Source organism: Bombyx mori, chromosome 11 (genome assembly GCF_030269925.1).
Source record: "Bombyx mori chromosome 11, ASM3026992v2".
NCBI classification, from domain to species: domain Eukaryota; kingdom Metazoa; phylum Arthropoda; class Insecta; order Lepidoptera; family Bombycidae; genus Bombyx; species Bombyx mori.
Genome location: NC_085117.1, coordinates 12,648,349 through 12,664,115, shown reverse-complemented (window position 1 = coordinate 12,664,115; position 15,767 = coordinate 12,648,349). Strand labels below are relative to the sequence as shown.

Below are 15,767 nucleotides of genomic sequence, written 5' to 3'. Positions count from 1 at the left end.
AATTAATACCTCGACCCGAAGTCTCAAGCTGGGTGAGGGAATAACATTGTGACCTTATCATGGCTACCAGATAACGTTTATCAAGCCGCGATTTTTCAATGATGACTTTATAATTGGTGGAATTTTGTGTATAGAGACGCTAGTTGGCTAGAAATAATCTTACTTTTTCACAGTTGAACCTTTACCAAACTGGTTTCGTTGGTTAGCATGTGTGGATAGTAACAAATTACAATCTCATAGAGATAGCGTAGATTTCGCAACAACGAAATATGTTACGAAATAAAAATAAAAGTATAAAGACAAATGTTTTTACTTTGGAATGGTTAAGGAATAACGAATTTCACTAAATACGATTTAATGGAAAATAAAGTGAAAGTAAATTGAACTGTTTATTTATAATTTTATTGAATAGATAAATACAAAAATATTGAAACAGCAGAAAGGCAACCAGTGAGTAAAAAAAATTATTAAAGTAATGACACTTATAAACATTCCATATGTTCTGTTCGATAAACATGTTTGTTTTGCGTAAACAATATCCAATAAATTATCTTTGTGATAACGTAAAGAGTGACCTTGAACAGCGCACACCTCCACGAACTAAAAACAGAAAAGACAAATAATATTTAATCATGAATAAGAATAAAAACTGTTTTAAAATTGTACGTATTTTATTGAAAGCAAACTTCAAAGCTGAAGCGATCATGCGATGTATGATAGCTCGCAGTGATCGAATCGAAATATAAAATTGCCGGAGAGCGCTGACCAGTTCATTGGTAACTCAGACATCGGGCACTGAACATCGTTCTATTTATTTTTCGCTTTAATTTTTCGATAACTAAGTGTGGTAATGGCACCTATAAACGCGAACGATATCGTGGAGAAAAATTGTTTGGTCACGCAGAAGGTCCTGCCGGAAATCGGATCTGATTGTAATGGAAATGAAAAAACTGGGTTCGTTTATTTAATTTTTCATCCTGTTAATTTTTTAATTGTAATTCAAATAAATAATTATTTTATCGTAAAATCAATAAATGAAATAATTATTTAAAAACCCTTCAAACCTAAGGTTTGAATGTAAGCGACCTTATATTTAACTTCAGTTGTGTAGTTTCTTTTATGTGTAAATCAAACCTTCTTTTTATGATGTAGCGAAAGAATGTGAAAAAGAATATACCTAACACATCTATTTACATCAAATAGTTTGATAAAACATAAACAGGGGTTAATTGACGACTATCAATAGGTTATGCGAATCATTAAATGTGTCCATTAGAGTCTATCCTTGAATGCCAACATCGTGCAAAGTGATATTGAGTTCAATCATTCAATTAGTCTAAATGTGCGAAATAACGCACGCAAAATATTATCGTTTCATTTATTTTCATTTGCAATTAATTCTATAAATTTAAATAACCTTAAATTTGTTTCGATTTGTTTGAACAGAAAGTGATGACGTTTTCATTAAATATCTGTTTCTTGACATTTTTCTTTTATTTGTCTTTAACTTGCGTCACTTGTCCTGTTAAGCGTCTTTATCGATTATAAACTCTTAAAGTAACCAAACGTTGATTAGGTAAATAGATTACTACGTATATTACCTACTACATACTTTTTAATAAGATACCGTGTTTTTGCTACTGTGCAGGTGAAGCCCTTCGGTAACCTTGGGATTATTAATCATTTCTAAATTCAGTATTACAGATTACGGCTTACTATCTTTATTATTGACCTTATCGCGTGATGGTCAGGTTCGTACAAATCGTTCGATCCGGTCGTCCGTGAATCAAAGCGGAATGTTGTCATACCAGCTTTGACGAGCCCCTAAGATTGTTAAAGACAGAAACAGAATCAGAAACACGGCCCATATGTCGTTTTTTTATTTTTTATTGCTTAGTTGGGTAGACGAGCTCACAGCCCACCTAGTGTTAAGTGGTTACTGGAGCCCATGGACATCTACAACGTAAATGCACCACCCACCTTGAGATATAAGTTCTAAGATCTCAGTATAGTTACAACGGCTGCCACACCCTTCAAACCGAAACGCATTACTGCTTCACGGTAGATATAGGCAGGGCGGTGGTACCTACCGCCGAATAAGACTGTTTATATCTCATTGATATGTGAATATTTCATACATTTGATTTTGTAGATTATTTTCAAGTAGGAGTACCAGTACGAGAGGCTAGTTGTAAAGTGACGTGATAAATCAAATAATGTAGGAGATCGGTTAATGAGTTAGTCGGGGACTTAAATATGAAGTATATTATCTATGGCTGTGGACGCCGAGTCGTCTTTCGCGCGACCCCATAATTCTGACCTTGACGTTTTCAAACATTTTAGACATCCTTACTTATTAATTGACTAATAATACACCAAAACCAGGTTTCAAGGTTTTCAGCTTATTCATGTCTGAGCAAGTAAAATATTCAGAATTTGGCTGACTAATATTTTGAAATGAAAATAACGTTTTTAAAAAAATTCCGTATTAGTAGAACCTTACCTCCCTATCTCACGTTGGGTAGCGGCATTGAAATTCTTGCATTTTCTTTTTTGATAACCACCTAACATAATTACATAATATTTTAAGTGGTTATCTATGCTATTTTGCATAGTCATACTTCATGAAACAAGTTTTACTTTTTAAATTAGATTTTAGAGATAATATTAAGTATATGTATTTATTCGTTGGTGAGTACTTTAAATTTTATGATAATAGCATCACGTCCTATTTCTGTTTTAATGAATGTTTTAATGAAGATTGGAAGCGTTTGTTACCATTCGCTTTACGGAAAATCAGATATTATATAATTTACATAAGCAGCTTGTGAATTTTTTTGCTAATGAATTTAAGTTAGGTTCAGGTTTTTGCGTTAAAAGCGAATTTTAAGTAACTCGAACTGACTTAGCAATAATACATACTATCTCCTGGTTCTAGATTCAATTTAAATGGGTGAATAAAATTAGAGAGAAAAGGGAACAGGCTTAAATGACCTTCGACTTAAACGAGGAAAAAAAAACAATCATAGATTGTTCCTTTCATATGTAATATGTCCTTAATTCATTCAGTCGAATATACACTATGAACTCCAGATTTATTTGAAAAACTATAGGGAAAAGGAGTAGTGAATTTTTAAGTACCTATATTTTTTTAATTCGAAGCGAATGAAAATACTATTTAATAAGTTATTATTAGTTAATTATAATCTATGAAGTTTTTCCTCACGGTTTTCTGTTTTCAAGCGATTACTACCATCCAAAAGACCTCGAATTTAATATTTTATTATATTTAATTTTATTTTTCTTTACTTTTGTGTACAATAAAACATAATCTTACTATTTTTGGAAAGAGTTTTATCTGCTTAATCTGAGTTCGGTGGTTAATTAAGCTGCAGACGGCACCTTTAATACCATTGATTATTTGAAAGATTATAATGTTGTTTTGGAAATATTAAACACGATAAGCCTACTACTGAGTAATATTTATTGTGATTCAATAATACCCTATGATTCACAATGAAACAAGGTAAAACAGTGCAACGTTGTATCCAAGCGAAGGTTTTTATATATTAGATAATTTATTACACTTGCAGATTGAAAAAATCGATACAAACAAAATTTATTTCACATTTAGATTATAAATGCGGTATTAAGTATCTAGTTATGCAAATCGTCAGTCATTTCGATCGTTAGTCGGCTAGTTCAATTTTGATTCTAATTATGAACGATGATGTTTCAATTTCTAATAATGTTTCAATGATGAAGGATATTTAAAATTATAAAAGAGAAAACAATTGTTTTCCTAAATTTAACTCCGTAGCAACAGTATGTCTTATACTGTTTTAGACAAAATTAATTAAAGTATTTACCGTAAAACATCTAGGGTAATCAAATCAAATCATTTTTTTATTATTCAACATAAATGAAAGTACATACTTGTTGAACGTCAAAAGAACTACCTCAAATTCACAAAAACTAGCCTTCGTCCTGAGAAGAATTGGCAAGAAACTCAGCGGGCATGGTTTTTTTTAAATATTAGATTTTTTTTTTTAAATATTAGATTATTTTTTTTTAATATTAGATTAGTGTAATGAGTTACTATGTAGACTCCTATGTGCCTATGCTGTTCTAGAGGCGCGAGCTTAACTCGCTTTAACTCATCCCATTATTTTTCTTCCATTAACCCGAAAACAGAGAAAAACAAATGGCGTGTTTATAAGTAGGAAAGGTGAACAGCACATTAGGTTTTCCCATTTGAAACAGAATATCTATCAAAAAACGTACTTCTCTGAGTGTGGTTAATTACTTAATTAATCAATTTTACCAATTCAATTACAATGTGTCATAACATTTAAATTAATATGATTCATAATATGTATTTGTACGACAAATCTATCCTCTATTTCAATTTTGTTTTTGTTTTTTGATTTTTGCGTAAAACGCGGCGTACCTTGATTGAATGTCACTAAATTATATTCGAACTCAATCAGATCTAGAACCTTTTACTGTGTCAATTAATGAATATATATTAAAAAGAAACAAGATAGCCTTGCACGTGATAACCCTCGTGCTTGTTTCGAGAGAAATCAATCAAAACAACCTGTTTTTCTGTATCATACGAAGTAGTCCATTTTGCTATTTGTTTTGCTTGCAAATCAATTTGCAACTCTTCTAATATTTTAAATTTAAGATCGATTTTATTTTTGTTACTCTCAACTATACTTTTATTAAGCATTATTAAAATATACAAAAACTTATCGTGGTCTAGCGATATTTCTAAGGAATTACTATCATAGCTTGATACTATAATTTATAGCGGGTGTCAGTAACATTAAATACTTCGATCTAAAAATACAAATAAACAAAAAAAGATATTAATATCAACTATATTTAAAAAAGTTTAGAAAAATATGAATTCAATATTGAACAGCATATTAATGAAACGACTTTAGAAATACATATTTCGTAAAGTCGTTACGTGTAATTTATTATGTACACAGTAAATTTTATATCCCACATACAATTACAAAAAAAAAAAAAAAAAATTTTTTTTAAATAAAAATGATCAATCTCACCATTTTTATTTTTATGACGGTTATTGTATGACAGTGAAATTGCTGTAATAAACGATATTTAGCTGTTATAAATAATACATACAAAACGTTTAAGTAAGCTGTAGATCTCTAAAAGTGGAGTACATAATCAGTTTTGGTATTAATTTACGAACACACATAATTTACAGCTTGACATTCGACCGTCTGACGTATTTAATAATGAAGAGCGCTAATCATCAACAAAAATATTGTTTTGTTCCAGATATTCTTATGAAACATTAGTGGAGACCGCAAATTTCTTGCTGTCGAGAATATCAGAGAAACCGAACATTGGGATCATTTGCGGCTCTGGGATGGGTTCGTATTGGAAAGAGGGTAGATATTATTCATCAGACATAAACCAAATTAATATTTTTTTTTGCATTAAATGGGCATAGTTGCTCTCGGGCTACTTGATGTTAAGTAGTTATTGAAGACCACAGATATAAAATGTCGACTTCACTTCGAGTCATAAGTCACGAAGTCTCGATTGTATTGTGAAATCGTTAAATTAAGCTTTTATAATGAAGTTGGAGCAGACATTCAAAATAAAATTAGGAGATGATTAAATTCTTGAATTATGTTAATAATGGGTGACAGAGATATTATCCTTAAAAAGGCTACGAACCGTTCCATTACATGAAAGGAACACAATTGGATGCATAACAAATCAAATTGGGATAGTGCTAAGAAAAAGTGACATTTAAACTTTTAGCCCACTGAGTTTCTCGCCGGATGTTCTCAGTGGGTCGCGTTTCCGATCCGTTGGTAGATTCTGCGAAGCACTGCTCTCGCTAGGGCCAGTGTTAGCAACACTTCCGGTTTGAGCGCCGCGAGCTCACCTACATGTTCATGCGAAGCTGAAATATCCTCTCAAGGCTATCAGCATAGGTAGATAAAAAAAAAATAACTTGCTAATATCATTTTTAGTTTGCCTGAGTAACGTGAAATAAAATAATATTAACTTAATATGCGGAACATATCAATCATAAACATCAGGAAATTCATTTGTGATGTTGTCATTCATCATCATCATCATCATCATTTCAGCCTATCGCCGTCCACTGCTGAACATAGGCCTCTCCAATAGATTTCCAGTGTGACCGGTCCATTGCCACCTGCATCCAACGAGACCCAGCGCTTTTTACTAGGTCGTCGGTCCATCTAGTAGGTGGCCGTCCCACACTGCGCTTGCCAGTACGTGGTCGCCACTCCAGGATCTTTCTGCCCCATCGACCGTCCTCTCTTCGTGCTATGTGGCCGGCCCATTGCCACTTCAGTTCACTAATTCTACGGGCTATGTCAGCAACCTTCGTTCTTCTACGGATCTCCTCATTTCGGATTCGATCACGTAGAGAAATGCCGAGCATAGCCCTCTCCATAGCTCGCTGCGCGACTTTGAGCCTTCTAAAAAGATCCCTAGTGAAGCACCACGTCTCCGAGCCGTAAGTCATCACTGGTAACACACATTGGTTGTACGCCTTTGTCTTAAGGCACTGAGGTATTTTGGACGAGAAGACGTTGTGCAGTTTACCGAACGCTGCCCAGCCGAGTTGGATCCGTCTACTGACCTCTCTCTCAAAGTTGGACCTACCTAATCGGACTGCCTGTCCTAGGTATATATATTCGTCAACAACTTCAAGAGTAGAGCTCCCAACAGTAACTATGGTGGGTGCAACATGGACATTGTACATGATTTTGGTTTTGTCCATGTTCATTTTAAGACCCACTTGTTGAGAAACCCTACTGAGGTCACCGAGCATACGCCCCAAATCTTCCAGCGACTCTGCCATGACCACGATGTCATCGGCAAACCGAAGATGAGTGATGTATTCGCCGTTAATATTGATGCCAAGTCCTTGCCATTCCAGAAGCTTGAAGGAATCCTCCAGAGCAGTGATAAACAGTTTCGGAGATATCACATCTCCCTGTCTCACTCCTCTCTTTACAGGGATTTCCTTCGTGCAATGCTCCTGTACTCGGACTGACATGGTGGCGTTATTATACAAACACTTCAATACTTCGATGTACTATGATGTTGTCATTGTATGAATTAAATTTTGATGAAATTCATTTTAACAAATACTTTTCATTTGTCTATAGGTTCACTAGCAGAAAGTATAACAGACGGCGTAAGAATACCATACGAAGATATTCCAAACTTTCCCATAAGCACAGTGGAGGGTCATCATGGTCAGCTTGTTTTCGGTCACATAGAAGGAGTGTCCGTCGTTGCTATGCAGGGCCGTTTTCATTACTACGAAGGATATCCACTGTGGAAGGTAATGTACATCTATATATTAATACGTAAAGCGAAGACTTTGTACCCCTTTTTACGAAAATTGCGCGGACGGAGGAATATGAAATTTCTCACACTTATAGAGAATATAGAGAAGGAGTGCACAATGCTAATATTTTTTTTAATAATGCATAAAATATGCTTTAAATATGCCTATATTACTACCATGTATTTGACACAGCACATACATAAAAATATACTCTTTGTTTACTGTCAATTGGGAAACTTTTGCTATTGTTTAGACTCTGTGATCGAATTGAAAATAGATGTATATTGTTTGTCTTTAATATTATTGATCTATAGTGCAGTTTTGGCGAATACTGTGATTATATTATCGAATTATAATAGTGTTTGACAATAGAACCATAATAATGTTTAAACTTATAATTTCAATTAATTATAGTCGAATTTAGCCGACTTAACCTAATAGGTGAATGGCTCTAATAAAGAATAAAAAAAAATAAAAAAATAGTCGAATTTCGACTACTGTGGGGCCACTAGTATTATCAAATCGTTATCTGACGAAAACAACAAATCAATACGTCAATCTGTAATCAATGATGCAATCGGTGCACAGAAATCAATATGTAAATATTAATTTTTAAATACACAACGTCTTCACGGCTGATGCAAAGATACGCGAACCCCAGCGATGAGGTTATCGTTTGTTATGAACATTACAATACGGGGTTAAAGGACGCGAGATAAAAACACGAATAAATACAAACACAACTGCGTCTAAAGATTCCTCTCGACATAATATAGATCTGGAAGTTTCGTTAAAATACTCAATGATACTAGTTCAAATATTTATAAATATAATGACGTCTTATCGAGTGTCAAAGTAGGGCTCGTTGATATTAGATTACTCTAGAAGATCCGTATGCGAAGAAAGGGTCAATGTTATATTTTTGTTTACTACAAGCGTATTACATCCGAGGTAGCCATCAGATACAATAATATACGATCACATGCCATATACTCGTATATCTTTATATATGTTTTTAACTTTAAATTCAATTTTATAAACATCAAATATATGTCAATTAAATGTCGCCACGTCACGATTTTTTTGCGTTTTCTTCTTTTTTTTTTTTATTTTTACTTTTCTTAATTTTAAAAGAATAATGAGCAAATCTAACCTTGGAATAGAAATTGAATTTGATGTTTACAAAATTGAATTTGATCTTTACAAAATTGAATTTGAAATTTAAAACCTATTTAATATATAATACAAAAATTTAACAAAGAAGAAAGCCGACTTCAGCAAAATAAACTACGAACACCTCAATGTAGTCGAAGTCAACTAAATTGTGCATTATTAACCATAGCTCAAAAACTACATGCAGGTCAGATCGTGATATAATTTAAATGGGATCACATCTAGAACAAAAGATAACAAACAAAAAAATCATTTTATTTTAGAACATCTTTCTATTGTTGAAGTCACTTAAAATACTACTAGATAATGACCGAGCTTTGATCCGCATTTTTTTTTTGATACATTGTGTTTTTTAGAAATTATATTTAAATACGAATTACATATTGATAAAATGATGAAATATGAATAATATTTTTCGATCTTACCGACAGAATAAAAAATAATATAAACTAATTTTAAACTAAATTAAAGAAAAAATCAAAAGTTATCGATAAAATTGATTATTGAAAACACGAATAAAATAACACTTTCTGAAAATAAATCGTAGCTAGATCGATTTATCGCCCTCGAAATCCCCTGTATACTAAATTTTATGAAAATCGTTGGATCCGTTTCCGAGATTCAGATTAAAAATATTATATATTTATATACAAGAATTGCTCGTTTAAAGATACAAGATAAAGCATTGCAACGTTACAAAATACAAAAAATATTATTTTAATTAAGCTAGCTTCTGTAATTGAAAAAAAAAAACGGTTAATTTGGAATTAGGCAATTGACACAACTTTGCTTATGGTAAAAAAACACATTTAACAAATCTTTATAAACATAAATAAGTACGATCGCCTTTCACCATAAATCCCCGGCAACATAATGCTGGTTACATGTCAACAATCTATGGTCTGATTTTCAGCCGAGACCGAGGGCAACGACACGAACACTATACAGCGTACGAAGAAACACAAATCTAAAAAAGATATAACGTAGCAGGAAGAGTAAATCAAATTATAATTTAAGAAACGTTCATCAAGAAATTCAATGAAATTTGCACAACGCAACTTCGGTTAGATCACAGGGATTTTTGCCCATAGACATAGTCCACTGAGTTTCTCGCCGGATCTTCTCAGTGGGTCGCGTTTCCGATCCGGTGGTAGATTCTGCGAAGCACTGCTCTTGCTAGAGCCAGTGTTGGCAACACTTTCGGTTTGTGCCCCGTGAGCTCACCTACACGTTAGGGTAAAGCTGAAATAGCTTCTCAAGGCTATCAGCATAGGTAGGAAAAAAAATAGAGGTTTTTGTAAAAGTAAATTAACCGTAATTTTATTGTTCTAGTGTTGTCTACCAGTGCGAGTGATGAAACTGTTGGGAGTGAAAATTTTAATAGCGACTAACGCTGCAGGCGGCCTTAACCCTAACTACAAAATTGGTGATCTGATGATTGTAAGAGACCACATCAACATGATGGGTTTTGCTGGAAACAATCCTTTGCATGGACCCAATGACGAGAGGTTTGGACCTAGATTCCCCCCTATGAACAAAGCCTATAATTATGAATTTAGAAAAATTGCTAAAGAGGTAAACTTTTTTTTGTATAATAATATAAATACAATGATTTTTTATTTTATGTAAAAAATGATCTTAAATCGTTTTTTATTATCTTCTCTGATTAAGCTGTCAAATATTTGGATGATTTATTTATATATTATTAAATTATTATTAATTAATAATAATTATTATTAACATACACATTTGATTATTTTTAATCTTTGACATTTACAAGATACAAAACATATCGTTAATTCGTTGGATTTAATAATATCGCAAAATTTTTTTAAGCCGTTTTGGGGCACGTGTGTGTCATGCACATTAAACCGCAAATTCGTGATTAACCACGTAATTATACTGTTTTCAAATTCACAATATGTTACATATAACATTCATAGGGACGCACCGCCGTCCAGGCTACTACTGTCGAGTAGAATGATGTGAACAAAGAAGCGTGCGTGTGTTTAGAGCAATAGACAGCCTTTTTTGTAAAGAAATTGCAATTTCTATTTCATGCGCACTAGTTATTTTGTTTTAACAGTAGAAATAGCATATTAATTAATGCTCTTATGATGAACTATAGAAGTTTGTAGCTAATTGAGAATATTAATATTTTTTTGCCCTTATCCCAAATGTGGGATCGGCGTAACATGTCTTCTTAACAGCTGCATAGGTATTTGGCGTGAGTTTTACTACCGGCAGTCTGTCTGACGTCATGGCACCTTGAGTTACATTTCCAGTAGTACCTAAATATATTTGCAACGTCCTGGAGTAACTTCTTCTGTCTCTTCTTCTTTGTTTTTTTTTAATTGTCCGATTTTGATTCTGCGATTAGCATTTAATTATTATAAAAGTTTACACTAAAATTTAGATTTTCAAATACAAAAATATAAAAGACAAAAATATCACACTTCATTCGTTTTTCTTCCAGTTTTTAGTTAGTTGAGAATATTTGCATACATATAAATATAAGGCCGTAAGTGACTAACAGACAATGAATGTCGTTTGTCGAGGAAATATTACTCGGGGACCCTAGATGTGTATAACGTCTACCAAAACTAGATTATTTTAGAAATTGTTTTTTCATTGTATTTAGATTTCATACGTGGGTGAAACCGCCAAGCATCTAGCTATAAAAAAAACACCGAGTTAGAAAAAAAAAAACAAATTATTTTAAGAGTAAAAAATCTTATTATTAGTTGTCTCTTCACAATCGCATGAATTACACAAGGTTATCTGAGGTCGTTCTGTGACTTACGGTGTTGTTGAAACGACCGAGTCTGCATGTTATATGGATATAACTAATAAGAGCAAAAAACCTTCCTGTTTGCCTTGATTTAGTAACTTAACTACACGAATCTAGACTTGTGATTAAACTTTTATTATAACTTGCTAGTACAACAGAATCAATGTTACTGATATACAAAATATGACCAATGCCGCGTTATAGGAAAAAAAAACACTTGCAAAGTGGTTGTGACTTTTCGTTTCGCAACATTGGCGCGTCTAGTTTTAACATAATATCGTCTTCTCGCATTAAAACTGTATTTATCTCAAAACTTACAAATTTTACAGGAGAATGTTTTAAAGGTTTAATGTGATATCATCTTTGCAACATTTCTTTTTATTTTTTAGTACCAGTTACATTATCTGTCTTTTATAGTAAGATAAAATTATGTATTAATTTTGTTAATAGTCAAAATATAGGTAAACTAAAAAAAAAAACTAAAACTTAACTACGCTCTCTTGACAGTATTTATGAGAAAAATAATGGTGATACCAAATGATTTCGCATATTAAATCAATTTCGAATTATTTTTGGAAATTGTACACTTTTAATGCGAAAAGACGATATAGGTATGTCTTTGATTGTTAAAACAATGGTGACAATGATTCATTACTTTGTTTCAGGTTGCGAAGGAATTAAACATCGATCATATTGTAAGGGAAGGAGTTTATACATGTTTGGGCGGTCCAAATTTCGAGACAGTCGCCGAATTGAATATGTTAAAGATGGTTGGAGTAGACGCTGTTGGCATGTCTACTGTTCACGAGGTAGGCCATTGTCTACACGACACTAGTTAAACATAATAAAAATAAAAATTAAAAACCATCTTTATGTAGCGTGTATGTGTGTGTTTTTTTGTTGCTTAGATGTGTGTGTGTGTTTTAATGCTTAGATGTGTGGACGAGCTCACAGTCCACCTGGTTCTAAGTGGTTACCGGAACCCATAGAGATCTACAAAGTAAATGCGCCACCCACCTTGAGATATAAGTTCTAAGGTCTCGGTATAGTTACAACGGCTGCCCCACCCTTCAAACCGAAACGCATTACTGCTTCACGGTAGAAATACGCAGAGCGATGGTACCTACCCGTGCGGATACACAAAAGGTCCTACCACCAGTAATAATGTTACCACCAGTGTGTATTATCCAGAGACGTAATTTTGTTCAACCTTCATGCATTGCTTAGATCTAAATTAACAGATTTTTTTTTATTGTCTCAGCGGGCAGATACAATTGGTATACATTTCAACTGATAAAAGTGATAGAAAGACCTCGAAAGTTCAAACGTTTAATACGTAGGGCCAATTATATTATAACGTCATATACAATGACAAATATAAGTGGAAACGTATAATAGCGATTAAAATAATGTCGACTCTTTTACCCGAGATAACGATAATTGTTCAGAATCAGTTAAGTGGATAAATCGTATCGTAAACTCACGTGAAAGATCTTAACCGGTCGCTGATTCTAATAGATAGCTTTTTGCTAACGTTTAAAGCCACGGCACGTTTATAGAGAGTCGAAGACAGAGAAGTGAAGTGCTGAAGTCGTCGTGGCCTAAAGGATAAGACGTCCGGTGCATTCGTTGTTGCGATGCACCGGTGTTCGAATCCCGCAGGCGGGTACCAATTTTTCTAATGAAATACGTACTTAAGAAATGTTCACGATTGACTTCCATGGTGAAGGAATAACATCGTGTAATAAAAGTCAAACCCGCAAAATTATAATTTGCGTAATTACTGGTGGTAGGACCTCCTGTGAGTCCGCACGGGTAGGTACCACCGCCCTGCCTATTTCTGCCGTGAAGCAGTAATGCGTTTCGGTTTGAAGGGTAGCCGTTGTAACTATACTGAGACCTTAGAACTTATATCTCAAGATGGGTGGCGCATTTACGTTGTAGATGTCTATGGGCTCCAGTAACCACTTAACACCAGGTGGGCTGTGAGCTCTCGTCCCCCATCTAAGCAATAAAAAAGCACAGACAGATTCAAAGACAGTCAAAGAGCGTGTCAGAAGGCGCTGTGAACAGTTTTGTCCATTGTTTTCCAGTCTGAAAAAATCTAGTATCATAATTTATAATATACTGCTACTATATATACTACTTTATAATAATATTATATGATAAAGTATACCATAATGTGATATTAGAAACTGGTCTTGTATTTTATTAGCTTAATTTGACTCAAACGTGTTAAATAACATTTGTCAATATCAAAATATTATTCTTTATCTTTTTTTGATACCTAGTTGAGAAATAGCTCTGAAGTTACAATTTTCATTCCACTCAACTTAAAAATATGTACCTACTATTTATAATATAATACTACATATTTAATATGTACATAATATAATTTGAACTTGTTTATTTGTTACGCTTTTACGATAAAATTACTTGACTGAACATCATGCATATAATGAAACATAAAAATGTTAAATTGCTTTTAATAGATGATACCATTACACTTACAAATAACGCAAAGTTGTTTCCACGATAATACTATTTAATTGGAAACTGTTTCCTCCGTTTATATTTATCTATAGCGATTACGTTTATTACTTGAAAGATATCGTTAGATATTTAAATTTGATACAGAAGACTCATTGAAAATTTAATATTATTAATTTTCAGGTTATCACAGCTAGACACTGCGACATTAAAGTATTCGGATTATCTCTGATTACGAATGAATGCATTACTAATTACGATCAAGATGCAGAAGCTAATCACGAGGAAGTTCTTGACGTAGGCCGTATGAGGCAGGAAATGCTCCGAAAATATGTATCCTGTCTTGTTAAGAAATTCTCACAGGCCGACCCTGATGCACCATGAAATGATGTTCAATATGTATATAATGTATAAAACACAAAGGATAGGGCTTATGAAAGAGATCTGCGGACAAAAATAGTCTATACTTAACATCTATTCTATGGCCCTCATTTAAAGGTCATAATTATTTTTAAAACTGATTTTTATACACACTTACTTAGTACAATTATGATCCAATTATGGCCGTCTGCTAGAAATATATAATTAAGAGTCACGAATAATTTTTTATTTACAATTATTGTAATTTAAAAATTAAAATTAAACAGATCCGTGTTCTTTTATATAGTCAAAAACCAAATCTTAAATTTTGTTTATTCTGTTAACTTTATTTAAGAACTTTAATGCTTTTTTCTTTTTGTTAAATAAGCTTTTGATGTGTGTAATTAAGGAAATATTATTTTCGGTTTCTATTTTTTTCATGGTCATTGGCATTAATATTTATACGAATTCAATAAGTTAGTAATTTTGAGATATAGATACATATTTACTTGTTTCCTAGGTTTTTTATTTTGATTAGTATGTAATTGTCTAGAATTATGTCTTTAGATTAAAATTCCTTTTTCACCTGTGTATTCATTTTGTATGAATACATATTATGTATCTCAAAACACTATTTGTTAAAAACGTTTATGAGGTCAAAATTATATAATTTATGAAAAAATGTACATTATCTATTTATAAACAGTGATACGATTATTTTGTAAGCTTTTTACTATACTAATTTCATATTACAATCTCAATAAATATGTTTTTCTAAATTGCTTTTTCCTTATTGTAAAAATAATTTCATTAACCACAATTTGAATTGTGCATGTCATTGTGTTAAAATATTGCATATTGCTCTTTACAGTAGTGTTTTTTTACCATTAATAGTATCTATCGCCTAGAAGGGATTATAAATCAGATCAACAAAGATATTTTGTTTTTTTATTTATTTTTTATTGCTTAGATGTGTGGACGAGCTCACAGCCCACCTGGTGTTAAGTGGTTACTGGAGCCCATAGACATCTACAACGTAAATGCGCCACACACCTTGAGATATAGTTCTAAGGTCTCAGTATAGTCACAACGGCTGCCCCACCCTTCAAACCGAAACGCATTACTGCTTCACGGCAGAAATAGGCGGGGCGGTGGTACCTACCCGTGCGGACTCACAAGAGGTCCTACCACCAGTAATTACGCAAATTATAATTTTGCGGGTTTGATTTTTACTGCACGATGTTATTCCTTCACCGTGGAAGTCAATCGTGAACATTTGTTGAGTACGTATTCCATGAGGAATCATCTCAAATCAAAACGAGATCATTCTCGTTTTCACCATAGCCGCCCGCCACCAGAGTAGAAATCGTCCATACTACCTGGAGTCACTGTGTTCTTCCACAGTGCGTCCCCAGAGATCGTTTTTGCCACGTACCATCCGGTTTTGGAATGAGTGTTTATTGAGTCTACGGTGTTTCCCGAGCGCTATGATATGTCCTTCTTCAAACGAGGCTTGTGTAGAATACTTAATGGTAGACAGCAGCTTCGCTCTGCCACTGGCATTGCTGAAGT

The 15,767-nt window shown here is 33.2% G+C and overlaps 1 protein-coding gene across 2 annotated transcripts; it reads left to right on the top strand.

Moving 5' to 3' along the window:
- Positions 1 to 116: 116 nt before the first annotated feature.
- On the top strand, positions 117 to 14,974 carry LOC101736818 (purine nucleoside phosphorylase). Of its 2 annotated transcripts, none has more exons than XM_004931413.5 (6): positions 117 to 954; positions 5,317 to 5,411; positions 7,197 to 7,375; positions 9,887 to 10,129; positions 12,011 to 12,154; positions 14,019 to 14,974. In XM_004931413.5, the coding sequence occupies exons 1-6, from the start codon at positions 851 to 853 to the stop codon at positions 14,217 to 14,219; spliced, it is 966 nt and encodes a 321-aa protein (XP_004931470.1). In that variant the 5' UTR covers positions 117 to 850; the 3' UTR covers positions 14,220 to 14,974. The 2 variants fall into 2 exon arrangements, with proteins under 2 accessions (XP_004931470.1, XP_004931469.1); XM_004931412.3 differs by having other exon boundaries at positions 5,317 to 5,429.
- The last annotated feature ends 793 nt before the right edge of the window (positions 14,975 to 15,767 follow it).

Excerpts from the sequence above, each read along its gene's own strand:
- LOC101736818 (XM_004931412.3), top strand. The coding sequence starts at position 851 with ATGGCACCTATAAACGCGAACGATATCGTGGAGAAAAATTGTTTGGTC. Across the intron at positions 5,430-7,196 it reads GGGTTCGTATTGGAAAGAGG|GTTCACTAGCAGAAAGTATA; the intron begins GTAGATATTATT and ends ATTTGTCTATAG. Across the intron at positions 7,376-9,886 it reads AAGGATATCCACTGTGGAAG|TGTTGTCTACCAGTGCGAGT; the intron begins GTAATGTACATC and ends TTATTGTTCTAG.